Source organism: Eulemur rufifrons, chromosome 19 (assembly GCF_041146395.1).
Source record: "Eulemur rufifrons isolate Redbay chromosome 19, OSU_ERuf_1, whole genome shotgun sequence".
NCBI lineage: Eukaryota > Metazoa > Chordata > Mammalia > Primates > Lemuridae > Eulemur > Eulemur rufifrons.
In genome coordinates this window covers 95,907,879-95,932,892 of record NC_091001.1, presented here as the reverse complement: position 1 = coordinate 95,932,892, position 25,014 = coordinate 95,907,879, and the positions used below count along the sequence as shown (strand labels likewise).

Below are 25,014 nucleotides of genomic sequence, written 5' to 3'. Positions count from 1 at the left end.
GTCTCTACTAAAAATAGGAAAATTAGTGTGGTGCATGCCTGTAGTCCCAGCCAGTCAGAGGGCTGAGGCAGGAGGATGGCTTGCGCCCGGGAGTTTGAGGTTGCTGTGAGCTAGGGTGACACTATGGCACTCTAGCCCAGACAACAGAGTGAGACTCTGTCTCAAAAAAAAAAAAAAAAAAAAAAAAAAAAAAAACCCCCCAAAGAATTGAATGTGCTTTTTCAAACTACTACCTCCCAGAGGACGTGGACTGCACCCCCAGAGCTGAGCTCGGTATTGGTGGGGCCACACGGAAGGGGCTCAGGCACAGGGCACGTGGTTTCGAATGCCAGCTGTGGTGGGCGAGTTAGGCACCTCTGTGAGCCTCAGTTTCTTCATTTCTAAAATGGGGTTAATAGTGGTCCTACCTCTTGGGGCCGGTGACATGGTGGCGGGGGACAATGGCTGTGGAGGTCTGAGCACGTGAGTGGGTGCTTAGGCAGAGGTGGCTGTTAAATGTTTGAGCTGGATGGAATTATCATCCTGCAGGGCAGAAAACAGCTCTGGATTGGGAGGTCACACCTGGGTGGGAGCTATTTCCGGACTTGCGGCCAATCCTAGCCAAATCCTTTCTCCCTTCTCCTGTCTGCCAATTGAGTTAGAGTCTGTCAGGGATGTTGCTGGGAATGGAGGGGGTGTAGTGACAAGAACACTGGATTGCTGGTGACTCAGAAACCTTAGCTCAAGTCCCAGCTCTACCCTAATTCGCTGAGTGACCTTGGGTGGGTGACTTCACCTCTCTGGCCCAATATGTAAACATCAAAAATAGTTGTTTCTAGTTCCAAGAGTCTATTATTCTGTCTTGAAAGCTTGGAAGTTGCTGTGTATGTGTGGGCTTGTGTGTGTATGTGCTTGTATGTACACATGTGTGCCTGTTTGTAGACATGTGAGCATGTGTGTACACATGTGGGCATGTGGACATGTGTGTGCCTGTTTATGTTTGTAGACATGTGTACATGTTTATGTGCACATGCGTGCACATGTATGCATGTGTGTTTGTGGACATACGTGTGCACATGCGAGTGTGTGGTCCATATGCCTCCCAGCCCTTGGTGCAGAGGAAGGAGGGAGAAGTATCAGACCCAGGAGGCTGCGGGCTCAGGCCCTAAGGATCTTCTTGACGAGGTAGCCAGGCACGGAGTAGAGAAACAGGGCGAGGAGGAGGAGCAGCAGCAGGAGCAGCAGCAGTCTGAGGAGCAGCCAGCGGTAGGAGTGCCACAAGAAGTAGCGGGCAGACTTGAGAGGGTTCAGGAACCAGATGAAGCTGGTGTCGGGCCGGCTGGAGCGGTGCAAGAGCAGAGGGAGCGTGGAGAAAGGACAGGGAGGATGAGGGCTGGGTTGTGGTGAGGGCCTGGCCAAGAGGGAAGCCGAGCTGGGATGAGTGTGTGTAGTTCTGGGTTCCTTCTGGGCCACCAAGGCTGGCTGGGGCCCCAAATGCCACCACAGGAGCTGCTTGCTTTGGCAAAACCTAGAGAGAGCATTTAGCTCTGCTCAATGGGGCCTTCCCTGGGAGAGGAACTGCTTCCCTGTGCTGATAGCTGTCCTCTGGTTTAGAGGGAGGTGGTGGGGTTCAGGGGAGGGAGGGGGCTCCCCTGCTATGAGGCCATGGCCCAGAGGGGAACAGAGAGGGTGCCTGAGGAGTAGGGGCAAAGAAGACTGGAAAGTTCTGGCCCCTCCTTCCTGTTCCAGTGCTCCCAAGAATCTGTTCCCGGCAGGAGGGCCAGGCAGGCAGGGCACTCACTTGGGTTTCTCTAGGGGGTCAGGTTCATTGCGGGCCAGGCCCACTGGATTCTTCTCCGCCTCCTCTGCTGTCAGTAAATGCAACTCAGCCTCCACCTTGCCCTGCAGAGAAGGGCAGAAAGGTCCCAGTGCCCAGGCCAGGTGTGGGCCCTCAGTGCCCCAGGCGGGGCCAGCCCTGCCCACGCCCACGGCCCGAGCAGGAGGTGGTGCCCACCGTGAGCTCAAACTCGTCGTTCTCGTTGCGGGCCAGGAGGGGCCACCAGCCCTTGACACGCTTCTGCTTGAAGATGGAAACCAGAGGCACGTCCACCTCCCCGGTGGCCATCTCCATGGTGCACTGCTTGGCTGTCTTCGCGCCCCGTGGGAACCGGTTCAGGTCCAGCTCGATGGCCCCTGTGGCAACCTCAGAGTCAGCTCTGGGTGGACAAGGCGGGGGCAGGGGTGCAGTGGGGTGGGGTTCTGGCCTTCTTGGCCCCTTGTGTGCTCAGTGCAGACTGCCCAAGCCTGTATCTCATCCTCCCGCTTCACTCCAGCTCCTCGGCCTCAGTCGAGGTCTCTCGCAGGCTCTCTGGGCAACCGCTTTGCTCAGGCCCTTCCTTCAGCCTGGGGGGGGTCTCTCCTGGGGTCTGCCCCCAACCCTGTGCATCCATTCTGTTAAAATCCTGCTAGTCCCATAAGCCCACAAGCTTGCAGATGCAGATTAGAGTTTTGAGGGGAAACGTTGCTTTATAGAGGAGCAACCTGAGGCCCAAGGAAGTTTCCTGACTCCCTTAAGGAGCCTCGCAGATCCCCCCATCAGCACAGACTGTCCCCTCCTTGGTGTGCTCAAAGCACCTTGTCAGCCCGATTATGATACTGAGGACATCTGCCCGGGCATGGTTAGGTGGGTCCCTGGGGCCGTCTGATGCCTCTGGCTCTGACAGACTGGAAGGAATGACGCTCCGAGCCCCAGGCTTGGCTCTCCCTGTCCCCACCTCCCACCACCCCTGTGCCTCCTCAGTTCTGAATCCCAGGCCCCCGCCCCGGCCCTGCTCCGCACCCAGGAAGTCGTCGGCGGAGAAGTGGTCGGCGTCCCAGATCTGCAGCGTGAGCCTCGCGGGGATCTTGTATTCGGTCTCGTCCCAGGAGAACATGGACTCCTTCTTGGAGATGACGATCTTTTCCTCAGCCGCCAGGTAGTCGAAGGGGAACAGGTAGCGCCAGTTGAAGTTGCCTTCACCAGTGAGGGAGTGGTAGTGGACATCCGTGTCCTGCTTGTCCTCCTGCTGGCCCTTCAGCCACCTGCCGGGTGCCACACCTCCAGACCTGTGGCCACACCCGGTGGGGCCTCTCCCCACCCCAGGCCCCCTCCACCTCTTCTGCCTCCCAGGAAGAGGGCTCAGCCCTGGCTGTGCAGGGACCTCTCACTCACCCCCGCACAAAAATGTCACTGGACTTCTCCCCAGTGAAGAAGTCGTCGTCCTCCAGGACCACCTCATCCGTGTTCCACACGATGACCCGCAGCTCATACCTGGGCAGGGGGAGGGGGGGCCGGTCAGCAGCCTGGGGGGGCACGGTTACGCCGGGGTCCTGGGGTGAGGATGGGGCAGGGGCTGGAGATGAGATGACAGGGAGAAGCCACCTGGGGACCTGGGTTTAGCACGGGGCCTGGGCCAGGCTGGGGCCGAGGGAGGCCTCTGTCCAGTGGGGTCCCAGGGTGAGCGAGACAGTCAGCCAGGCATGTGGGTGAGAGAGACGCTGGCCCTGCCCTGGGGAGAGTCAGTCTGGCTGGGGCTCGGAGACCCAGAGCACTCTCCCGGCAGGGAGGCTGACCAAGGACAGGGACGGGGACAGGGAGAGGGCTGGCTGCTGGGGCTGGCTGAAGAGAGGCCTGGGGAGTCAGGAGCAAGTTCTCTCTCTCAGAGGCTAGACTCTTCCCTCCAGTTCCAGGAGAAATTTGACGTTTAAGCCCAGGAGCCAGCAATGGAAGCCCATGGAATCTGGCTTCCTGTATGTCCTTGTCCCCAAAGAGGATTTTTCCCTCAAGGTTTAATTGTAATTATGAATGACATAGTTATGTTTCAATCATTAGGAGTGAGGTTGAGTCATCCGCTAAAAATCGATGGGAACCTGGCTCTCCATGGAGTTCCGGAAACTGACGCCCTGGACTGCAAGTCCAGAGTGGCCAACGGGCTGGGGTGCCTCCCAGTGGTGGGCCCTGGAACAGCGGACTGGTGGCCTCGGGCTTGGAGGATAGTCCAGGCCCAGCTGGCTGCATAATTTGCCAGGGCCAGAGCAAAATGGACACGCAGAGCCCTCGTTAAGAAATCACCAAGAATTTCGAGAGGGCAGCATCAGAGCATGGAAACAAGAGCGGCGCCCCTCTCAGCGGGGGCCCTGTGCGGCTTTCTGTGCCCGCGCAGCTGGCCCTGAACCCACACACTGAGACTGTCAGAGGGGGCAGCGACTCGAACCTGCCGCTTCACGGATGGGAAACCTGAGGACCAGGGAACCAAAGTGACCTGGCCAGGGTCAGCTAGGAGGGGCAGGTGGCTTGGTTCCTGAGCTGGTGCTACCACCTCGCGCCTCTCCCAGGCACCTGCTCCTGCACACATCATTGGCAGGCACTTTGAAGGCGACACGGAGCAGGCTCTCTGGGTCTGTGTCTTGTGAGCGGGTGCGTCTGTGCGGGCGTGTGTCGGGCACTTTCGGGAGCGCTGGGCGTGCGTGAGGTGCCTGTGTGAGAGCGAGTCTGCAGGTGAGGATGGAGGTGCATCGGTGGGAGTGGGGGTGTGGCCTCTGCTGCAGCCAATGGGGACCCGCGGAGCAGGCCTACAACTCTACTGATTGGTGGGTCTGTCTCTCCTCCGCAAGGCCCGGTGGCGTGGTGGCCACACCCAGGGCCCAGGAAAGGCAACTGACCCAGACCATCTGGGCCTGAGCCTCCTGCAGGAAGGTCTGGGCCTTGGTGGAAGTGGGTGGGGTGGGGTGGGGTGGGGTGGAGGGATGGTAGGGGGTGGGGGGTGGGGGAGCGGGAGGGAGCAGGGCTGGGCCCCCGGCAGCTCACTTCTTGGGCTTCCGGGGAGAGATGTCCAGAGGTGTCCCAGGGGCCGGCATGTCCATGGGGAACATGTCCACCCACAGCTCCAGGCGGCCCTGAGGAAGAGGGGGGCATGGCAGATCTCCCAGGGACTTCTCCCTCTGCCCGGGAGGGTCGGCTCTCCTCTCCCTCCCAACCTTTGTTCTGTCAAGGACCCATTCATCAATTTCCATCTTTGGATGCCAGGAATTCCTGTGATGTCACCAATAGCCAATCACAGCTTCTGAGGGAGACAACCCCGGTCTCTACTGAGCTGATGTAATTGTCAGTTAAAGCAAAGACACTTGCCATTCAAGTTCCCCTGAGGGGTCTTGGTGGGGAGGCACCCGCCAGGCTTCCCAGGCGAGGCCAGCTTCTACCTGTACAGACCCAGGCTGGGAATCCCTGGGCCCAAACACTCAAGAACCCCGGGTCCCAGCCAGGCAAGTGTCACCTGCTCGATGCCTGGCTTGTCAGGGTTGAGCAGTGGCCTTGTCTCCACATGTTCTGGCACCAGGCGGCAGCCCACGCGGGGGATATCCTCCCAGTGCCTCAGGGCTGACAGCGCCACGTGCTCGTCCGTGGGCTTTCTCTGACCTGTGGGCACCGGTGGATCAGCTGCACACGGGCTCAGCAGAACCAAGAGACCTTTGCTGGGGCCAGGGACTTGGGGGCACAAAGAAGCCCCTGAGCCATCACCTGTCAGTTTACTGTTGGGGAAACTGAGGCACAGAGGGAGAAGTGGCTTGCCCAAGGTCTCAGCTTGGTCCCATAGGGCAAAGAAAGGTCTGTGCCCTTAGTTTCCTCTGCTTGGAGAAGCCGACCAGACAGAGAACCCTGCTGGGCTGTGAGACGGGGCCAGGAGGGGAGAATCTACTTCCTATCCCCACACCTGAAGGTGACGGCCACAAGTTCCCCAGCACAGGTGCCTCCTGATTCTCTGGAAAGTCACAGGCAGAGGAGTGGGAAGAGCCCAGGGCTTGGAACCAGATGGCCCTGGGTCCACACCCTCACTCTGCCTCTAAGGAGCCACTTGACTTTGGGTGAGTCACTGAAACGTGTTGGGTCTCGCTTTGCTTCTCTGCGGAACGGGGCTAACCTCCTCTGCCACTGGGATGCCGGGATGTGGGGGGGAGGGGGGAATGAGTGGGAAGTGCAGTGTAGGAGGGGTGGAAGTGCAGGGGCTGGGCAGACAGGAGGGGGCTCAGGCTAAGGGCACCCAGCCTTGGCCTTGAGGTCCCCCCAGGGAAGTGTGGGTCTCTCCTGGCCTCTGGAACCCCCTGGAAGGGGAGCAGTTGGCTCCACCCAGCGCCCTGTTACCATTCTCATCCTCAATCTCGGAGGGCCCAGTGAAGACGCGGTTGGCCACCTTCACTCTCCCGGGGGGCCCGAAGTGGGGGCCGTCCACTTTGCCGTCTTTGCAGAGGCGGGTCAGGATCTGGCTGGGCTTCATGGGGTCCCGCCAGATATTGTAGCCGTATCTGCGTGAGGGGACACACAGGCCTGGTGGGGCTTGGCTGGGACTGAGCCATCCTCGGGCAGCAGCTGGTGGCAGCCAATTCTCTGAAATTGGCTGTTGCCCCTTGTCAGTGAGTGGGCCTGCCCTGGGCTCCAGGCTCACCTGGGACACCAGGGCTGCTGTCCACATGCTCAGTGTCCCCCAACCCAGCCCCCCAGCCCTTACTGTGCCCACTCCTCTGGTACCTCAAAGGCTCCCATAAGCAAACTGAAAACCAGAGAGGTCAAAGAACTTGACCAGGGTCGCACAGCCTGTACGTGGCAGAGGCTGGCCCAGATCCCCAGTGAACTCTTCCGCCATCTTCTGCTCCCCTCTCCCCCTCCCCAGCCCATTCTTCTCTCCTTGTCCTGCCTCCTCTGTCCTGGAATCCCCTGGTCCTCTCCTTGTCTTGGAATCTGCAGTCCTGTCCCCTGAAGTCTGTGCCCAGAGCCTGCAGGGGCAGAGGCACGGCCTGGGACAGAAACCATAGTATGTCTACCTTCCTAAATCACCGTGCTCTGAATCTTGCTTTAGAGTCAAGGTGCAGCAGGCACACCCCGCCCCTGCCCCACGCCCCACGCACATGGAGTAGGTCTGGGTGATGCCACAGGTGGCTCGGTGCTTGCTGTAGAAGCGGTTCTCCAGGTCGATCTTGGTTTCCCCAATGAGGTCGTCTGTACCCACCAGGTCCCAGTCATACACAGCCACGGTCAGCATGGATTCCATGGGGAAGGAGGCCTCGATGTCAAAGGACCTGGAGGGTGGGGTTGGAGGAGGGTTGTAGGGTGGGCTGGCTGGGAGAGTCGAGGAGAAGGAGGGCACCAGGAGGCCTTACTTTCCAAAGACAGGGTTCAGCTGCTTGGAGATGTAGTTCTCCTTGTCGCGGATGTCCGTCTTGCCTAGCCGGATGGCGATGTAGGGGTCGGCTTTGCCGTTGATGTCTGCAGGGTGCAGGTCCGTGGCCTGGGATGGGGGGTGCTGCCTTAGCAGGCTCCCCACACCTGGCTCATCTGACAGTGCCCCCGTCAGCTGCCTGAGGGTCCCATGATGGGGAGGAGAAGGGGCAGGGGCAGGAGCACTGGAGCAGAGTGAGGAGATTTGCTGTGTGACTCCAGGCAAGTGGCTGTCCCTCTCTGGGCCTCAGCTTCCTCCTCTGGAAAAGGTGGGGACTAGACCAGATGGCCTCCGTGGTGCCTCTCAGTTTGGGGCGGGGGGCAGTTTGCATCTGTTTCAGTCCCTCCTGGACAGGAGGCCTCAGGGACTTGCAGGGAGGGGACACGATGGGAGTCTCACCCGGACTACATAGACTCGGACCAGCACGTTGATGGGCTCATTGCTTGGGATGCCCTGGAACATGCCATAGGTGGGGTCGTAGCCGGCTTCCCGGGACACATCCTCTGGGAGTGGCACTTTGTACACGCAGAGGGAGCCCTGGGGCGAGGCAAGCGTGGGTCAGGGTGCAGGTTTGCCTGGGCACAGGCAGGGGTGGCAGTCACAATAGCTCATAGCACGGGAAGGTCCGGACGCTGCTGCGGCAGGGCCTCAGCCCTTTAGCTGCTGGGCCAGGGGAAGTGCAGTGGTTCTGGAGGGAGTGGCTAGGGCAGTGGCAAGGTGGGGAGAGAACATGGGGCGGTGGGGGTGCTCAGGGGCTGGGCCCTCGTGCCTCCCTGACCTTGAACCGGCCCACGATGCGCTCTTCCTCGGTCGAGCCGTCCTCATCGTCCCCGGTCTTGCCCCGCAGCAGGTTGAAAGTGTGCAGCCAGTCCTCAAAGTTGTCGAACTCGGACTCCAGCTCCTTGGGGTACACCTGGGCCAGAACAGGCTGTCAGGGGTCCACTGCCTGTCACCAGCTTTCGTCCTGCCCCATCTGCTGCCTCGTGCCCCCAACTCCCTGGCTGGTCTACACCCAGACCCTCACCTTAAGCTCATCAATCTTGGGCTTCTTCTTTTCCGGGGCCTCAGGACCCTGGCTGGCACCCGAGCTCTGGGTCTTCCTCTTCTTCTCCTCCTTTGCAGCCCTTGCCTTGTCCTTGCCCTTCGTCGGCCCCTTCAGGCCTGGCCAGGAGCAGAAAAGGAGGCCCCAAGCAGCTCAGTGGGGAAGGGGCAGAAACGATCAGAGCAGGAAGGCCGGGGTCAGGACCCAGCCCTGCCACTTATGTACTTTACTAACGACACTTCCAGGGTCTCCATGTACTCAGCCGCAAAATGCAGACGATACTCCCTGCATGCCTGCCCCGGGCAGGTGCATTCAGGTCATGCCCCTTGATGGCACGGGGCAGGAAGGAGCACAGGGTTGGAGTCAGGAGGCCTGTCGCTGCACAGCACTGTGCCCTCTCACCTGCCCCACTCTTCTTGTCCATAATATTAACAAGCTCATTCTACATTAGCATTTTCCAAACCACATTCAGTGGAGTACCAGGTATAGGTGATGTTGGAATGCTTTAGAAGAAAGGCTACTGTAGTTTAATAAGCGGGGGAAATATTTTATACTCTGCCTTCCTTTCAGAGATTTATAACAATATTTTCATATTAAAGGCTCTGAGAAATCCTGCACCAAAGGAACCTGCTTAAATAAGCATTTCCAAAACTGATTTGACCACAGAACCCTCTCCCCTCTAGAATGCCCAACAATATTCTTCTGTGAAAAAAGGTCTGGAAAATGCTGGGTGGAACGAGCTCTGGGAACCCTTCCAGCTCTGATGTTCTGTGGCTCTAAATGTCCATCACTGTGGCTGCTGAACTGGTCAGAGCGGAAGCCGCTCTAGACAAAGGGCTTAGCCTGCCCTGGTGCCCAGGGACTCCTGCTGCTGTCCGCCCCTGGCTATGGCAGCAGCAAGGCCCGAGGGCCCTGGGAGGGGAAAGAGAAGCAGGTGGTAAGGCGGGCAGGGGAGCCGCCACCCCGGGGCAGGCAGGAGGCAGAGATCCAGGATTCCAGGGCTCACCCTCGCTGTTTTCCACCTCCTCCTTCTCCTCCAGGTCAATTCCTGAAGCCTCTTGTTGTCGAAGTTGCTGCCAAAAGATGAGGTGAGGAGGGAAGGTGGGCTTTCCTGCGGAGGGGTCTGTTGACCCCAAACTGTGGTCCCAGACCAGTCTTAAATGAACTAGAAGCAGATACTCTTTCCTACTGAGTTCAAATCCATCATGTGCTCTGCTTAAGCAGATTTAAAAAGTTTATTATGTGTACAGTATGACTAACTGTACTTAGGGATTTATGAATCTTTCAATTGTGTACCATTTAAAAATGTAATGCACTTTAACGTCACTTCTTAGTGGTAGTAATGATTTTTAAAAATGTAGTAAAGTATAATTGAGTAAGAGAATGTATTTTCTTTCACTCAGCACATCCCAACTGGAAACGAAAATCACCAGGTTTCAACTAAGTCAGCACTGTCACCTGGTGGCAGTTTGCAGAAATTGCAGGAGTAGAGATGAGACCAGGCAGCCTGTTGGAGATCCAGCCAGGCCAACTGGAATCCAGGAGGTGATGGCGGGATAAGATACTACTAGTTGTTCCCAATTATATTTTCCCTCTTATTCTTTAGAAGCTTACTGGGCACACAGCCACCTTGCTAAAGATTACATTTCCCAGCCTCCCTTGCAGCTAAGTGTGGCTAAGGGACACTAGATTCTGGCCAATGTGAGTGGAAGCGACGTGAGCCCTGAAAAGGAAAGAGGTGTGCCTCCTCTCCTTCTCTCTAACCCTTCCTGCACACGAGATTTAGGACTTGCTGGTGAGCCATGTGTAACCCTACAGATTACAGAGACAAGAGGGTAGGATGTTAGTTCCTGACACCACTGCGTCACTGTGCCAGCCTAACCCCCGCACTCTAAGCTATCATGTAAGAAAGGAAGAAACTCCTGTCTTGTTCCCACCACTCTAACTTGCCACAGCACCTTCATGTGTGCTCTGACCAATACAGATAGTGACATCACACCCAGCTTGGGTCACTGGAAGGGTCTGGGAGAGAGTGTGGCTGGATCAGCTCAGGCTCCACTGAGGAAACACAACGTATCCCCCTGGTCAGCCGGCCGGTCAGAGCGCCCTGAGCTAGCTATGCAGCGTGGAGAAGAGACAAATGACAGGGAGGAGAAATGCACTTTCTGGAACCTGCAGTCTGGCTCAGCAGATGGATCCCACATACATGAGAAAGGAGAAGAATCTTTCACAGTGACAGTGACCAAGCTGTGTAAAATAAACAGTATGACGAAGACTTGTAAGGACCATTGAGAAGCAGTTGTTTCTTTTTGACCTCTGAGAACGTTTCTCCTTTTTCACAAAAGTCACCTCCTCCATTAAGCCTTCCCTGACTGCCCCAGGCCTTGATTGGCCTGTTATCACACTGTAAGTCTCTGTTCACATGCCCATTTTGTCCAGTGTACTGGTGGCCCCTGAGGGCAGGGGTGGCATCGCATCTTTGGGCTCTGGCAGCACCTCGGATGGTGTCATCATGTACACTCAAGAGATGTTTGTGGAGTGAATGAATGAGGACGAGAGGAAGGCAAGCCAGGGAGGGTAGACTGGACCCTTATCCTGGAAAGGTGAGTTCTGAGCTAGAACTTCAAGGATGTGAGGCGAGGCCAGCCCGAGCTCGTATTAATGGAGGTAGGAAGCCAATTTGGGGGGGCGGGAGGGTCTGAGTGTTCACCTTCCCTGGCCGGACTCCTCCACCACCCTCTAGCTGTTGCCCAGGGCCTCACCTCCTTCATGGTGTCGATGGAGGCGAAGTACTTGGACCACCAGTCCAGCATGCTCTCATCAGGCTCCTCCTCCTCCGGCTCTTCCAAGGTGCCCTTCTTCTTCTTCTTCTTCTTCTCCTTCTCCTCCTCAGCCTGCAGTGTGGCCAGGTCCCGAGTCCTGCATGGGCCCCTGTTCCCCAGCCCTTCCCAGAACCCTGGACAATCCCGAGGGCCCCTGCCCATCCTGCCTTCTGTTCCCGGGAAGCCCTGGGCTCCTGAGGCTCTGTGGGGCCACCAATGTCCAAGGGGTGGTGGAGGATGCTGTGGGCCAGAGAGGGCCGTGACCTGCCAATGTGAGCTTCTGGCCAGGGCTAGATTGGCACCCAGGGGCCTGCCGCCCATCCAGCTCCCAACCTCTGCCCCTTTGGAGGGCTGTGCTGGCCTGAGCATCCAGGGGCTGGGGCTGGCCCAGTCCCTGCTCTAGGCCCCTTGGCTGACACTGTTGCCAGTGCAGGGCCCTTTCACCCGAGAGCCCCTGCAGGGACCCACACTCACCACGTCCACCTTGACGACGGCATCAGAAGTCTGCAGAGGGGAATCGAGGAGACAGGGACAGAATTAGCCACCAGGCCCTGAAGTGGCAGGCAGCGGCCCAGCACGGGGCGCGTGGGGGAGATAGGGACAGGAGCTGAGAGGGCTCACACGGAGACAGATGTCCCCTGTGTGTTGAGAGCAGAGTTGTTATAAATTTTTTTCTATTTTAGTTTTTTAAAATTGTATATTGACAAATTATAGTTGTATACATTTATGAGTGCAATGTGGTGTCACAGTTTTTTAATATAATTTAGAATGATTAAATCAGGCTAGTTAACACATCTATCATTGCAAATGTTTTTTGTGATGAGAACATTAGAAATTTACCCTCTTAGTGATATTATCAGAGCCAGGGAGGCACTGGGCACTGGCATAATTTTAAACTGCTCAGTGATTTCAAGGAGGAGTTGGGGTTGGGGAGGGAAGGCTGCCCTGGGCCTGGGGAAGGCGAGCAGAGTATCAGCTAAATGCGACACCTTCCGCCCATCCTTTCACCTCCCCAGGGCAGGCTGCCTCTGTGAAGCTGACACACACACATAGTTACGCAGCGGAAAAGGACGGGGCCAAACAGCTGGCAGGAGCCAGCGTGAGGGACCCCAGGGAAGCTCAGGCTTGTGCCACCCTCTGTCTTGTGCTGCTGATGGCCCGAAACCAGGGGGCTTTTTGCCCCCTAAGGAGCAGAGGCTGCTCAGGGAGTGGAAGCTAGGAGACGCCCCAGGCTGCGTGGAACATATGCGGCTGGGAACGCGATGAGAGGATGTGGCGGGGAGGAAGCCCACTCCGGCCACTCTGCAGTGTCTGGATCTCAGGGTGGCCTGTTGCAGGCTGGCCCCCACCCTGCCCTCCCCTGCAGGGTCTGCAGCGCATCGGCCACTTCCCCACCCAGCCCCCGGCAACAGGTCTCCCTCCGGCAGATGAATGGCCCTAGTGCCAAGGCCAAGAGGAGCAAGGAGCTTCCACCTGGAAATCCTTCCCCAACCCAGGCCTGCGGAGTGTTGTATGCGAATGGCTGGTTTTCCACACAAGTACACGCACGTGTGTGCATGCCGGGACAGGTTCGGATGGAGCTGTTTGCCCACACAAGCAAGCTTAGTCCTTGACCACCATATGCTGAAAGTGTGACCTAATGCTGCTGTCCTGGGGCAGATGGCCTGGCTCTCGGGCCGTGCGGCACGAAGCTGTGTGTTCCCAGAACGCGCGGGGCTGGGCCACCCGCCTTACCGCGTCCAGCTTCACCATGGTCTCCAGCTTCTTGACGGGCACCTCCGGCTCCATGTTCACCACGACCTCCCCTGTGGGGTGAGAGGAGGGAGCCCCGTTGCACAGCACATGGCAGTGCCGGAGAAGCCCGACTGGACAGAGAGACGGACAGACAGGCAGACAGGGGAGGAGCAGGAGGGACAGAGAGAGTCAAGGGGCAGGAAGGAGCAAAGGCCTAAAGCTGATTCTGGAGCCCTCTGAGGGGAGAGGGAGGGACAGGGCGGTCGAAGGAGGAAAGACGTGCATAAGGGGGGAACGTGAGCCGGGGAGAAGGGGAGCCGCGAGGGAGGCTGCAGGAGGCGGGGCCTTCTCCACCCACCCGCGCGGACGCCATCTGCCTGAAGGCCCTGCAAGGGCATGTCCGGCTCTGGCCCTCTGGCTCTGGAGTGAGGGGCAGCCCTGGGCAGCCCTCCTTGGCCCCCAGGATGGGACCCTCCTTCCTGCCCTCTCCCAGCCCCCTTGGGGGTTCCCCAAGGAGCAAACTCTGGCAGTGGCTTGGAGTGGGTGGCAAACTGGAGCCCCTTCTGTGGACACGGTGGGGCCAGGCCTGGGCTCGGGGTGTGACCGTACCCGTGGTGTTCCAGCTGGGGGCCGAGCGGTCTGGGGGCCGGTAGATGAAGCGTCGCAGGGAGCTGACGGCGTGGGAGCCCACCAGGGTGTAGCGGCCAAAGGCCCGGCAGTCCACCACGCGGATGTTCAAGGGCGGGTGCAGGAGCTCGTTCTCTGGGAGGTCCTGGGGGTGTTGGCGGTGCCGGGCCTGAGCCTCAGGGAAGGGGGCAGAGAAACCCGGCCAGCCGAGCCACACCAGCCGCTCTGCCCTGCCTGCACTCACCACCTCAAACCACTTGACGAGGGTGTTGAAGTTGGGGTTCTTCTTGTAGTTGTGGATCAGGGATGACTGCACCCCCTTCCCGGCACACTCGATGTCCACCCGTGGCCGGTCCACCTGGGCCAGGTTCACCCGCTTCAGGTCCCGCAGGCCCCAGAACAGTACCTGGGAGACGGTTGGGCAGGGACAGCCCTTCAGTCAGGGAAGGCAGTCATGGGACACTGGGCCACCTGAGAAGGAACTGGGCGGCGGGGTGGGAGATTTCAGAGGGTGGGAGGGGGCCAGGAGAGCTGAGGAGGGGAGGGCGTCCTCCAGGGAGTGAGGTCTGGGCTGCGGCGTGGGGGTGGGTGGAGGAGAGGGCAGACAGGAGGGCTGGGGACAGTCCTGGAACGTGGCTGTGCAACTCGGTGCAGAGGGGGAGGCCCTAGACTGGGGCAGGAGCCTGGGTCTGCTGCTGCTCCCGCTGGTGACCTTGGGCAAGTCACTTCCCCTCCTGGGCCCTCAGTGTCCTCATTTGAAAAATGAGGAGTGGGCTGAAGACGGCTGAGTCTGCCCAGCGACAGTGCAGTGCGTGCGTGAGCCTCGCTGGAGGGAGAGTGAGCAGGAACAGGGAGGCCAGGATGGAAGTCACAGCAGGGGCCCGTGCAGGGCAGGCCAGGGAGGGCCACATGGGCCCCTCACGCACCTCCACGCGGTACTTGCTGAGCACGGGCCGGATGCCCACGGGGACAGGCATGATGGGTCCTCGGTCCACGTCCACTGGGCCGTCGATGGGCGGCAGGTCGGCCTTCCCTGTAGGCCCAACCTGGGGAACGGGGGTCACAGGTCACACATGGGGAGCCAGGAGAGAGTCTCTCTCCCCATGAGTTGTCTGCCATGAGATATGGGGACACAGGGAAGGCCAAACGGCCCCAGGCCCCCGGCTTCGGTCAGGGTGGGAAGGAGAGAGGCTCCCCAGGCCCCTCTTCCCTGCGGCCCCACCTGCAGCAGCTCGAAGGCGGCCAGCAGGTCTCCCGCCGTGGCGTTGCCGCGGTAGATCTGGTAGTACTCGAGCTGGGGCGGGAAGCGGGGCGGGCAGTACCCCTCGTCTGCCATCTTCACCACGGGCTTGGCGAAGGTGCGGCCCATGAAGTCGGCTTTGCCCTGACACGACAAACAACACAGATGGCTTCTTGGTGCTCGCTGTTTGCCAGAAGTGTTCACACCTGTGATCTCATCTGGTCCTTCCCACAGCCCGTGAGTTGTTGTAAGGGGCAGGTGTGATCACCCATTTTACAGATGGAGAAAACCAAGTCTCGGGGACCACTAAAGACTCGTTCAAGGCCAGGCAGTCAGTGAGTGGCAGATGCAGGACTTGGAACTAGACACAGGTCCTCCTGCCTCCAGTCCAGGGCTCTCTCAGGCACCTCAACAGCTTTGTGGAAAGGTGGCTCCCCGACTCTTGGGGGTCACCCCAATCCCTCACTCCCCACTCCAGAGCCTTCACGGAGAGCTGCGAGGCTGTTACTGATTGTATGTGTGTGGGCAGGGGCTGGGGGCCCTGGGGTGGGGAGGCTGGTGTGCAGGGCCTGCCGGCACATCTCCTGAGCTCAGTCTCTCTGTGCAGGAGGCAGGGGTGCCTGGGCCTGGCGCCCTGAGCCCCACTCTGTCAGGAGGCTCAGGCCCGGCACCACCAACACCCCCAGGACCTCCCAGAGAACGAGCTTCTACACCCGCCCTTGAACATCCGCGTGGTGGCCTGCCGGGCCTCTGGCCGCTACACCCTGGTGCCCACCCATACCATGGTATCCTGGTCGTAGATTTCGATGACAATGATGGGGGGATCGTCCCGCAACTCGTGAGCTTCGCCATACAGCTCCAGGTTGTCGAACACCAGCATCTGGTCCCAGGTGGGACACAGGGTCTCATTTAGCACCTACAGCATGGGATGGGGAGATAGGCCACAAGTGACACTGGGTGGGCAGATACACAAGCAGGAGCCACCCCTACTTGCTGCAGCTTCCAGGGAACCTGGGGCAGGAGTGCCAGCTTCCCTGATTCTTCTGGAAATCTTAAAAGCAAGGCCAATATGAGGTTTGCTCTCTGCCCCTTGCCAATATCTTCCCGATCTTGTGAGTATAACAGTTAATGGCTGTAGCCTTTACCAGTATGACCTGGGCTTGCAGTCACCTGCCAGGCTTCCCCTTGAGCGTTAGGGGACTGGCTGTCTCACGTCTCTGGGCCTCCCAGGGCTCTCAAAGCCAGAGCCACGCCCCCTCCCCAGGCCCTCACCTCCGTGCACTGGCTCTGGTTGATGAAGAAGACCCGGGCGAAGGGGTCCGAGAGCCCGCTGCTGTCTGCGGCAAAGAGGCTGCGGGCCTGGTACATGTGGGCTCGCAGCTGGAAGGCCTGCTTCTCTGTGGGGACAGCAGCCTGAGGCTCTGGGAGCAGGCAGCCCTCTAGCCCCCTCCCCGGTGAGGGTGGGAGTGAGGGGCCCACCCAGACCGCAGAGTCCTCACTCACTGGTGTAGACCAGGCTGACCGGGGGGAAGGAGTGCAGACCCAGGCCCTGGGCCGCCTTGACCTCCTCGAAGCCACAGGGCAGGCCACACAGGAAGTCCTTGCGCTGCTTGCTGAGCCCCAGCCACAGGTAGAACTCCAGCTTGGCCTGCACCGCCCAGCCCGCCGAGCCGAAGCCCCGCTTCCCCGGCAGCTGGGGACGGGCATGGGGTCATCAGGAGCCTGACAGCCGCCAGGACCCATGGGTGGGGAAGGGTCAGGGGCTGGTAGAGGCCTTGGTCAGAGGGTGGGACCCTGGCAGGGGGTGGGCATGGGAGACAGAGGGAGATGGGGGCTCAGCCCGCCAGACCCAGGTGGGGCTGTGGCTCCTGCAAGGGGAGACTGACCCATTGAAAGGATCCAGGTCCCCACCCATCTCCCCGCTTTGGCACCTTGAGGAAGAGCGTCTTGACCTTGGCACAGTCCTTGCCCATCTCCTCGTCCACGATGGAGAAAAGCAGGTCCTTGGAGGGCACCCGCGAGTAGGCGATGCGCTTGTTGTTGCTCATCATCCAGATGAAGACGTCAGGGATGCTGTGCTGGGGCTGCGGTGGAGGCGGAGGGGCAGCCGGTAAGGGATGTCCGGCCTCTTGGCTGGGTCCCCTGCACCTGAGTGACCCAGGGGGCCAGGCCCAGATGAGGAGAAGCCCCTCCCCTGGGTGACACACCTCGTCTGCCAGGAAGCGCAGCTTCTGCAGGAAGTTCTGGCACAGCCTCAGCTTGTCCCGCACGGTGTGCCGCTTCACCTGGGCCCGCAGGGTCCTCGCCTGGTGCCCCATGCTCTCCTGCATGGGAGGGGACGCCAGCGGAGCTCAGCTACACAGGGGGCAGCTCGGGCCAGGACAGCAGCAGCAGCTGCGACCTCAGAGACAGATGTCCCCTTTTCACCTGCACCTCCCTCGCCCCCCGAGGCCCGGCCGCATCCTCACCAGCTCCCTCATGCAGGACTTGAGGCGCTCCCGGTCCAGCCTGGTGCGGGATGAGTGGCTCTGGTCCTTGTCCGCGAGGGAGAGGAAGCGGCTGGGGTGGAGGGAGTTGGGGTTGAGCCTATGGATTCCTCCTCCTCTGCCCAGCCCCAGAGGGTCCCCTTTCTGCAGTCCCACCACGTCCTGCCACACCCCCGCCCCTGCCTCCTCACTAGCAGCCACAGCTGAGCTCCTCCAGAACACCCCGCAGGCGACGCTCAGGGTAGGACTTCTCCGTCTTGATCATCTCCTGCACGTCGTTCAGGCCTTCCTCCTGTGAACCAGAATGGGGTGACGCAGAGCTGCAGCCCCCTCCGCCTCTCCAAATGTCTCCTCCCCACTCATCTGGGGAACGAAGGACCTTGTGACCTGGGGCCTCTCACTAGGGCCATCCCTGAGCATTTGTCCTTCCTGAGGAAGCTGCCAGCTTCCCAGGTTCTGTTTGCAGAACCTGGTGACCTTGGCGTTCATGGGGTCTTCAGTTCCTGAAGAAGCCGCCTCTGGGCTGTGAGTCTGGCCCTGGTGGACTCACAGAGGTGGGCAGAACTCAGGGCTGGATGGGGGGCTGGGTGCAGGCCAGAGAAGGGGCTGTGGTCAGCTGCCCCCAGGAAACCCCAGGACTAGAGGGCCAGGATCCTCAGACTCCACTGGGACCTGGGCAGGGGGTGGGAGCAGAGGCTGGGGGAGGGGGCACAGCTTCAGCTTTGAGATCCCTGGGAGGCCCGGACACGGACACGGGACAGCCAGTCCCCTAACTCTCAGGGGGAAGCCTGGCAGGTGGCTACAGGCCCAGGTCACACTGGTAAAGGCTACAGGCTTTAATTGTGGTTACAGTCACAAGATGGAAGACACTGGCAAAGGGCTGGGAGAACACCTCACATTAGCCTTGCTTTTAAGATTTCCAGAAGAATCAGGGAACCTGGCACTCCTGCCCCAGGTTCTCTGGAAGCTGCAGTGACTAGCAGTGGCTCCTGCTTGTGCATCTGCCTAGAATCCTGGGACCTGGGGCAGGGGATGGGAACCGAGGTCCTGCCGGGGCCATCCCTGCAGCCCCCGCCCCAAGGCGAGCCGCTGTGCTGAGGGACCTCGAGTGTTGCGGGCAAGGCCCTCCAGAAGCACCTTGTCCCCCAGAACCCCCCCTCCCGGCCCCCCGGCCTGGCCCTGACCAGCTTGTCAGCGATGTGGTCCATGATGTTGGCATTGTAGAGGCGGCGGCGCTGGTCCGGCCACCAGCTCTTGATGTAGATGCAGGGCTTGCGCTCCAGGTAGGGCAGATGGAAGTAGTTCCTGGGGTGGGCGGAGGTGGGAGGTTGATTCTGGGGGCCCAGGGAGGTGGGGGGGCTGGCCACAGGAGGACGGGAGGCAGGAGGCAGCACCCACCTGTCCGTGACCTGGGGCCGCATGGGTGGCGTGGAGGACACTGAGGCCAGGTCCCCGCCGTCACCAGCCTCGTCGTCGCTGGAGTTCTGAATCAGGTCTACTTCCTCCTCGTCTCCAGGCTCCTTCCGTGGCCGTGGCCGCTGGGGTCGTGACAGTCCATCCACTTCGTTCCCATAGTTGCCTGCAGGCAGAAGGGGCACAGAGGGCCTAGAGACCCTCCCCACTGGGCCCCGCCCACCTCCAATCCGGGTGTTACCTTGGGTTTGGGGGAGGGGAGACGGAAAGTTAGGCCATGGGGCTCACACAACAGAACACTGGCCAAGAAAGGTCCCCATGGCCTCAGTCCCCATAAAGCCCTCGTGACATCTGAGCGCAAGGCCCAGCCTGGCCGAGGTCTGTATTCCCACTCTCTCCTCTCCAGCCCGAGGGCCGCTCCGTTCCTTCCTCCCCGGGTCCCAGCAGAGTCTGGGCCTGTAGGTGGAGCTAAGAGTCGGCCCCTCTGTGGGGTGGTGTAGGCCCCGAGCATGCACAAGGGTGTGCGTCCTTTCTGGTTCCCTGGGGGCGGGAGTGCAGACCCCAGGTGGGCCCAGCTCTCACCTATGGTGACCTCAAAGGTGATTGGCTTGTCTCCGTTTTTCCGGTCAATCATTGAGGCCTCCAGGAAGGCTCCAAAGAGAAAGAATTCTTCCATTTTCCCTGCACAGCTCTGTCGGGGAGGCAGTTCAAACCATCCCTAAGCTTCGGTGGGGACGGAGGGGACGGTGGGCCTGGGCCAGGCCTCCTCTGCACAGGCAGGCCCCTTGGGCTGATGGCCAGGGCATCCTACCCTGCGCTGGAGCCAGGTAGCCCAGACCCCTAAGGCGTCCAGCCTGGATGTCCCCGGAAGAAGGGCTGGCTCTGGACACCGCAGGGACAGCCATGGCTGGGAGGAGGGGCAGAGAGGAGGTGCCATGCTGAGCCCTCTGGGCAGAGTGCAGGCAGGTGGTGGACGGAGACTGAGGTCCTGCTGGGGGCAGAGTGGGGGCCTCTGCTTCCCGGGAGGAGGCCTCGTCCTGGGGTCTGGCCCCTGAGGCAGACAGGGCAGAAACTGGCAAGGCCCAGGACTCTGGCTGTCGCATGGGAAGGGGCTGAGCTCGGGCCTGGGGACAGTGCAGCCCGGGACCTCACCTCCGAGATGGGCGTGGCCTGCTCCACCTGCACCTCTGTGGAGCTGGTGAGCTCAGGGTTGGAGGTGTCCAGGATCTCCACCGCCAGGCCCAGCAGGAGACGGGCGCGGAAGGACACGCCCTCGCCCAGGCCCTCGTTCAGGTCCTGGTGCTCGTCCAGCAGCGTGTAGTTGCGCGTGGAGCCATACATGTTCACCCAGGCCGGGCCCAGCGTCGGCAGGAAGCCTGTGGCGGCGGGGAGAGGGGTGGAGGGGTCTCTTTCTGGGGCCCCTGGCCTCTACCTCCTGGTTGCTGAGCTGAGGACTTCATGTGTGCGACAACTGTGTGGGACAGACCTCTCATACTTGCATGGAGCACTTTCTTGGGTCTGCTTCTTCCCTGGGGGGCCCTGAGCTGGGTGTGATGCGGAGGCAAACCAGGCTCCTGGTACTCGGAGCAAAGGCTGCCAACAGATGCCAGCTCCTCCCAGCGCCTCAGCATGGCTTTGGGGCCCTGCGCCATATTTGCAGGTCTACCTCCCACCACAGGGTCACCCTGCTCGTGCGGACCCCTCCCCTCCTCGCTCAAGGTCCCCCTCTCTGTTTCCCCTCTTGGGTGGGATTTGTTGGGCCTCAGGTGCAGCATGGTCCAATTCTGCCTTATGTGGGTTTTTTTTTTTTTTTTGGTTTATTTTTTGTTCTGCCTATTTTAAAAAACACATTTACAGCATTTTAAAAACTGAGATATACTTCACATGACATAAAATTCATCATTTTAAAGTGTACGTTTCAATGGTTTTTAGTCTATTCACTATGCTATGCAGCCATCGTCTAATCCTAGAACGTTTCCATCGCTCTGAAAAGACACTTTGCATCTGTTTAGTAGTTGGTCCCAATTCCCCCTCCCCCCGCCCCTGGAAACCAATAATCTACTTTCTGTCTCTATGGATTTGCCTACTCTGGATATTTCAAATAAGTGGAATCAGACAATACATGGCCTTTTATGTCTTGTGCCTAAAGTCCGACCCTCTGGTAGCACACCCATCTCCTTAATGAGCACTTGGAGGGCAGGAATAGATTATTTATTTTATTTTATTTTTTGAAACAGGGTCTCACTCTGTCACCCTGCCTAGAGTGCAGTGGTGTCATCATAGCTCACAGCAACCTCACACTCCTAGGCTCGAAGGATCCTCTTCCTTCAGTCCCCCAAGTAGCTAGAACTACAGGTCTGTGCCACCACACCTGGCTAATTTTTCTATTTTTAGTAGCGATGAAGTCTCACATTTGCTCAGGCTGGTCTTGAACTTCTGACCTCAAGCAATCCTCCTGCCTCGGCCTCCCAAAGTGTGCTAGGATTATAGGCGTGAGCCACCAGGCCTGGCCAGGAATAGACTCTGGTGTTTTTGTTCATTTGTTTTGAGACAGAGTCTCACTCTGTTGCCTGGGCTATAGTGTCGTGGCATCATCATAGCTCATAGCAACCTCAAACACCAGGGCTTAAGCGATCCTCCTGCCTCAGTCTCCCGAGTAGCTGGGACTACAGGCGTGCACCACCACGCCCAGCTAATTTTTTTCTATTTTTAGTAGAGACTGGGTCTCACTCTTGCTCAGGCTGATCTTGAACTCCTGACCTCAAGTGATCCTCCCGCCTCGGCCTCCCAGTGTGCTAGGATTACAGGTGTGAGCCACCAGGCCTGGCCCAGGAATAGATTCTTGTTTCACTCTATATCCTCAGCACCCAGCACAGTGCCTGGATCCTAGGAGGTGGTGGATCCCCACAGGTCTGTAGACAGGTACAATTACTAATGTGAGGTGCTGTGTATGTACTGTAATTATACACATATGCAGCATATAAATGCTACATGTATGTCTATACTGAAATTATTATATAGTCATTATTATTTTCATTTTACAGATGGAGAAAAGGTGCAAAGGTCACCCAGCTACTGTCGCAGGCAGCCAGGCAGGTTCTGAGCAGGCCTGAGCCCCGACCTCCCACCTTACCCTTGAGGTCGGAGCCGCTGACCAGGCCCTGAAGCCCCTGTCAGGCCCAGGTCTGGGGTGACGGTGGTGGTGTGAAGAGGGGGGTCTCACCTACTCCTTCCCTTCAGGCCACCTCCTGCCCCCAACACACTCGTCTCTTGCCACTGACCTTTGTCTCCATCGTTGGAAATCTTGCGCAGGTCAATGAAGTGGGTGCCGATGGCCACGTCGTTGACCTTGTCCGAGTCCCGGATCTGCACCTTCATGCGTTTGCAGAGTGGGGGGAAGAGGTCTGTGAAGACGACCTGCTCATTCCACAGTGGCTCGTAGCTGCTCTTTTGCACTGAAGTCTTGCCCTGGCAAGAGGAAGTGAGGGTTAGGGTGCCTGTATCGAACCACTGCCGTCCTCAGCTCTTGGTCTGAGGACGCCAGGTGGCAAGGGGGAGCATTCCCAGCCTGGCCTTGGCCTCCCAGCCCCACCAGCTGGAGGCTCAGATTTCTCCGTGTGCCTGCCCCCAGGCTCCACGCCCGTCACCCTTCACCTGTGATGCCTGTCACCCCAGCTCCAGCCTCCTGCACCTGTACCCCAGTACCTTCTGGCCGGCAAAGAAGACTTGCACGTAGGGGTCCACGAGGTCCTTGTTTTCACCGATGAAAGCCTTCTTCATGTTGGCCATGAGGCTTGTGTTCATCCGGGGCAGACCCTCTGCTCGGTAAATTTTCACGTAGAACCGGGCCCACTGGCGTTCTGGGGGCACCCCCTCAGGGAGCAGCAGGTTCCTGCCGGCACACACAGCCGGGACCGTGGTGACCAGGTCCAGGTCCCCAACCCCTGTACTGGCGTCTACATGCTCCTGGGTCTTGGCACAGTCTGGGAAGGACGGCTGAGGGGGCCTAGACTAGAATCAGACACTCGAGTCCATGGTACCTGCTTGCTTGTGGGGTCCTGGGCAGATCTCCCCGTCTTGCTGAGCTGCAGTTTCCTAAGCGTTAAGGTGGGACTCATAACACCCCCCTCCCAGAATACCATCGGGCTCAAGGAGGTTAAAACGTGTGAGTGCTTTGTAAATTGCAGAGTAGAATACACTCTTAGGGTCATTATTAACCTTTCGCAGCTTTGTGCTGTGTTTCGTAGACAAGACCTTCACAAATAGCCGCTCTCCCTCCCCCAGCCCGTGGAAGACCGGATTCACTGGATTCCAGCATTTTCTCACTGAGTCTGGACAAGGGCCCAGAATATTTCTCAACAGCCACCATCAGCTACTGGAACTGGCACCAAAAGAAATCTCTTTGCCATCCTGGCGATATCCTGCTGGTGTCCCCAGGACCCAGCAGCTCCCGGACTCTGGTCTTCCAGCATCTTCCAGCAGTTCTCAGCCATCCCACCCCACCCCTGCCCTGTCAGTCCTTCCCGGAAGAGCTGGGCTGCTTGAGAGGGCGGAGAACAGGCTGAGGGAGAGGGCGGGAAGAGCTGGGGCAAGTCCGCACCGGAGCTCCCTTTGGGGCTGGGAAGGACTGGGCTGGGGTCTCCAGGGGTGGTGGTAGGTGGGCCTCACCCTTCAATGTCATCCTCATCCGTCTCATTGGCCTTGTGGGGTGTCTTGATGTTGTCCCCCTTGCCCACCACGGCGACATCGCACTTCACATAGCCCTTAAGCCCCGCGGAGATGTCGTCGGGGTCGGAGAGGATGGCCCACTTGTGATGGAACTGGTGCTCTGCAGTGGGGAGGGTGGCACTGCTCGGGCACCCCCACCAGGCAGGTCCCACCCTCAGGGCAGATGGCAGAGCTGGGTGCCTTCTTGGCCCCTGGAGCCGGGACCGGGGCCACAGCTCTGCCTGCCTCTGGGCTAGGGGATGACGGAGGTTTTCTGGGGCCAGAGCAGTGGGGGCGAGGCCCCACGAGGTCATACATCGCATGAGTGGTGCAACCTGGAAGCGAGAGCCTCCTGGCTGGTTTCTCCGCCTGCGGCCTCTCCTACCGTCACCACCCTGGTCAGCCCTCACATGGGGCCCCAGAGCCGTCCCAGGTGGAGGCCCCTTCTTCCCACTCCCCAGTGCCTTGGGGTGAAGACCAAATGCAGGTCTGTGGGCTCCTGATCCAGCCCTCCCCGACTCTCTCTGCCCACCCCACCCCAGCCCTGCACTCCCTTCCCGGAGCTGCTCCCACCACTCTGAGCTCATGCCCCAGCTTCACACCGCCTTTGTGTCTGCTGTTCTTTAAGCATGGGATGTCCTCATCCTCACTCTCCCCACCCCCTGCCCGCCCTCAACTCCTCCTCCCTGTTCACTTGGTAAACATCTCGTTTTGCTCAAGTGTCTCCTCTTCCATGCAGCCTTCCCTGACTTCCTCAGAAGAGCTGATCCTGGCCTCTTTGGTGCACTCGGGGTAACGCACAGGCCTCCCATCCTGCTGTGCACTGTGACTATCTGTGTATTGTTATCTCCAATTTTAGACTGACAGCCTCCTAAAGACAGGGACTGGCAGTCTTATTCCAGTGTCCCAGGAGCCAGGCTGTCTGGAGGGAAGGACAAATGTCAGGGAAGGAGGCGCTTTAGGCAGGGTTTGCCCCTCCAGGTTTACTGTAAACCCGGCGCACAAGCAAGGGGCAGGCTGGCGCCTGGCTGTGCCTCTCCTTCCTGCCGTTTTGTGTGGGCACTGGCCTCTCCGGGGCTCAGCCCCGCCCTCCTTCCCTCCTCTTTCACCTTCTACTGTCGCCCAGGCCCTGGCCTCCAAGGTGGGCTCCCCGAGGTGCGTTAGAGTCTGTTTGCAGAAGCCAGCCTGTCTGGGGATGGCTTTATGTGTATGATCTTGGGTTTCGGACTCGGATTCCCCAGTCTGAGTCCCAGTTATAACGTGCTCTAGCCATGTGTCTGCTCGGTTGAACCACAGGAAATCACCAATTTGTTCAACCTGTAAGTTTAGCAGCATCTCCAAGCTATTAATACTTCATTTCTCTTAGTCTTATTTATCTCATCTGTAAAATGGGAAGAGATGTGGCTGCCTACCTCACTGTTTTGTGAGGGCTGAATGTGACAGTTTGGGTGAAATTACGTTGTCACTGTCAAAGGGCCTGATGAGGTTACTACTGTACTCTGAGCAGTGGGTTCGCTCTAGGGACACCTGGTGGTCCCCAAACTGGCCACGTGTTGAGCTGCCATCTGGCAGGCTGAGGGCGCTCCTCTGCCTGGGCCACCCTTTGGGGTTCCCTCGCCAACTCCATGTGGTGTGGGCCCACGAGCACCCACAGAGCTGCCAGTCAGCCACGGCCCCCCAAGGCTGCTCCTCAGGCGGCCTGGGTCTCTTGTAT

At 59.2% G+C, this 25,014-nt stretch overlaps 1 protein-coding gene across 3 annotated transcripts in view; it reads right to left on the bottom strand.

Moving 5' to 3' along the window:
* OTOF (otoferlin) overlaps nucleotides 1–25,014 on the bottom strand; it is a 91,435-nt gene that overhangs the window by 1,463 nt on the left and 64,958 nt on the right. The window contains exons 12-46 of one of the 3 annotated variants that reach the window (XM_069495272.1): nucleotides 23,262–23,421; nucleotides 22,299–22,485; nucleotides 21,875–22,061; nucleotides 19,746–19,969; nucleotides 19,176–19,284; nucleotides 18,579–18,759; nucleotides 18,365–18,485; nucleotides 17,372–17,472; nucleotides 17,163–17,253; nucleotides 16,902–17,018; nucleotides 16,626–16,778; nucleotides 16,198–16,387; nucleotides 15,967–16,091; nucleotides 15,476–15,610; nucleotides 14,677–14,838; nucleotides 14,381–14,500; nucleotides 13,699–13,860; nucleotides 13,437–13,599; nucleotides 12,828–12,958; nucleotides 11,568–11,597; nucleotides 11,034–11,165; nucleotides 9,278–9,344; nucleotides 8,254–8,390; nucleotides 8,008–8,142; nucleotides 7,629–7,766; nucleotides 7,171–7,298; nucleotides 6,919–7,089; nucleotides 6,158–6,318; nucleotides 5,292–5,434; nucleotides 4,826–4,914; nucleotides 3,191–3,289; nucleotides 2,819–3,060; nucleotides 1,994–2,172; nucleotides 1,781–1,881; nucleotides 1,122–1,318 (exon numbers count right to left, since the gene is read on the bottom strand). In XM_069495272.1, coding sequence (XP_069351373.1) covers nucleotides 1,138–1,318; nucleotides 1,781–1,881; nucleotides 1,994–2,172; nucleotides 2,819–3,060; nucleotides 3,191–3,289; nucleotides 4,826–4,914; nucleotides 5,292–5,434; nucleotides 6,158–6,318; nucleotides 6,919–7,089; nucleotides 7,171–7,298; nucleotides 7,629–7,766; nucleotides 8,008–8,142; nucleotides 8,254–8,390; nucleotides 9,278–9,344; nucleotides 11,034–11,165; nucleotides 11,568–11,597; nucleotides 12,828–12,958; nucleotides 13,437–13,599; nucleotides 13,699–13,860; nucleotides 14,381–14,500; nucleotides 14,677–14,838; nucleotides 15,476–15,610; nucleotides 15,967–16,091; nucleotides 16,198–16,387; nucleotides 16,626–16,778; nucleotides 16,902–17,018; nucleotides 17,163–17,253; nucleotides 17,372–17,472; nucleotides 18,365–18,485; nucleotides 18,579–18,759; nucleotides 19,176–19,284; nucleotides 19,746–19,969; nucleotides 21,875–22,061; nucleotides 22,299–22,485; nucleotides 23,262–23,421 — 4,952 coding nt within the window. In that variant the 3' untranslated portion in view covers nucleotides 1,122–1,137. The remainder of the gene's footprint in view (nucleotides 1–1,121; nucleotides 1,319–1,780; nucleotides 1,882–1,993; nucleotides 2,173–2,818; nucleotides 3,061–3,190; nucleotides 3,290–4,825; nucleotides 4,915–5,291; nucleotides 5,435–6,157; nucleotides 6,319–6,918; nucleotides 7,090–7,170; nucleotides 7,299–7,628; nucleotides 7,767–8,007; nucleotides 8,143–8,253; nucleotides 8,391–9,277; nucleotides 9,345–11,033; nucleotides 11,166–11,567; nucleotides 11,598–12,827; nucleotides 12,959–13,436; nucleotides 13,600–13,698; nucleotides 13,861–14,380; nucleotides 14,501–14,676; nucleotides 14,839–15,475; nucleotides 15,611–15,966; nucleotides 16,092–16,197; nucleotides 16,388–16,625; nucleotides 16,779–16,901; nucleotides 17,019–17,162; nucleotides 17,254–17,371; nucleotides 17,473–18,364; nucleotides 18,486–18,578; nucleotides 18,760–19,175; nucleotides 19,285–19,745; nucleotides 19,970–21,874; nucleotides 22,062–22,298; nucleotides 22,486–23,261; nucleotides 23,422–25,014) is intronic. The other 2 variants (XM_069495273.1, XM_069495274.1) reach the window with 2 other exon arrangements.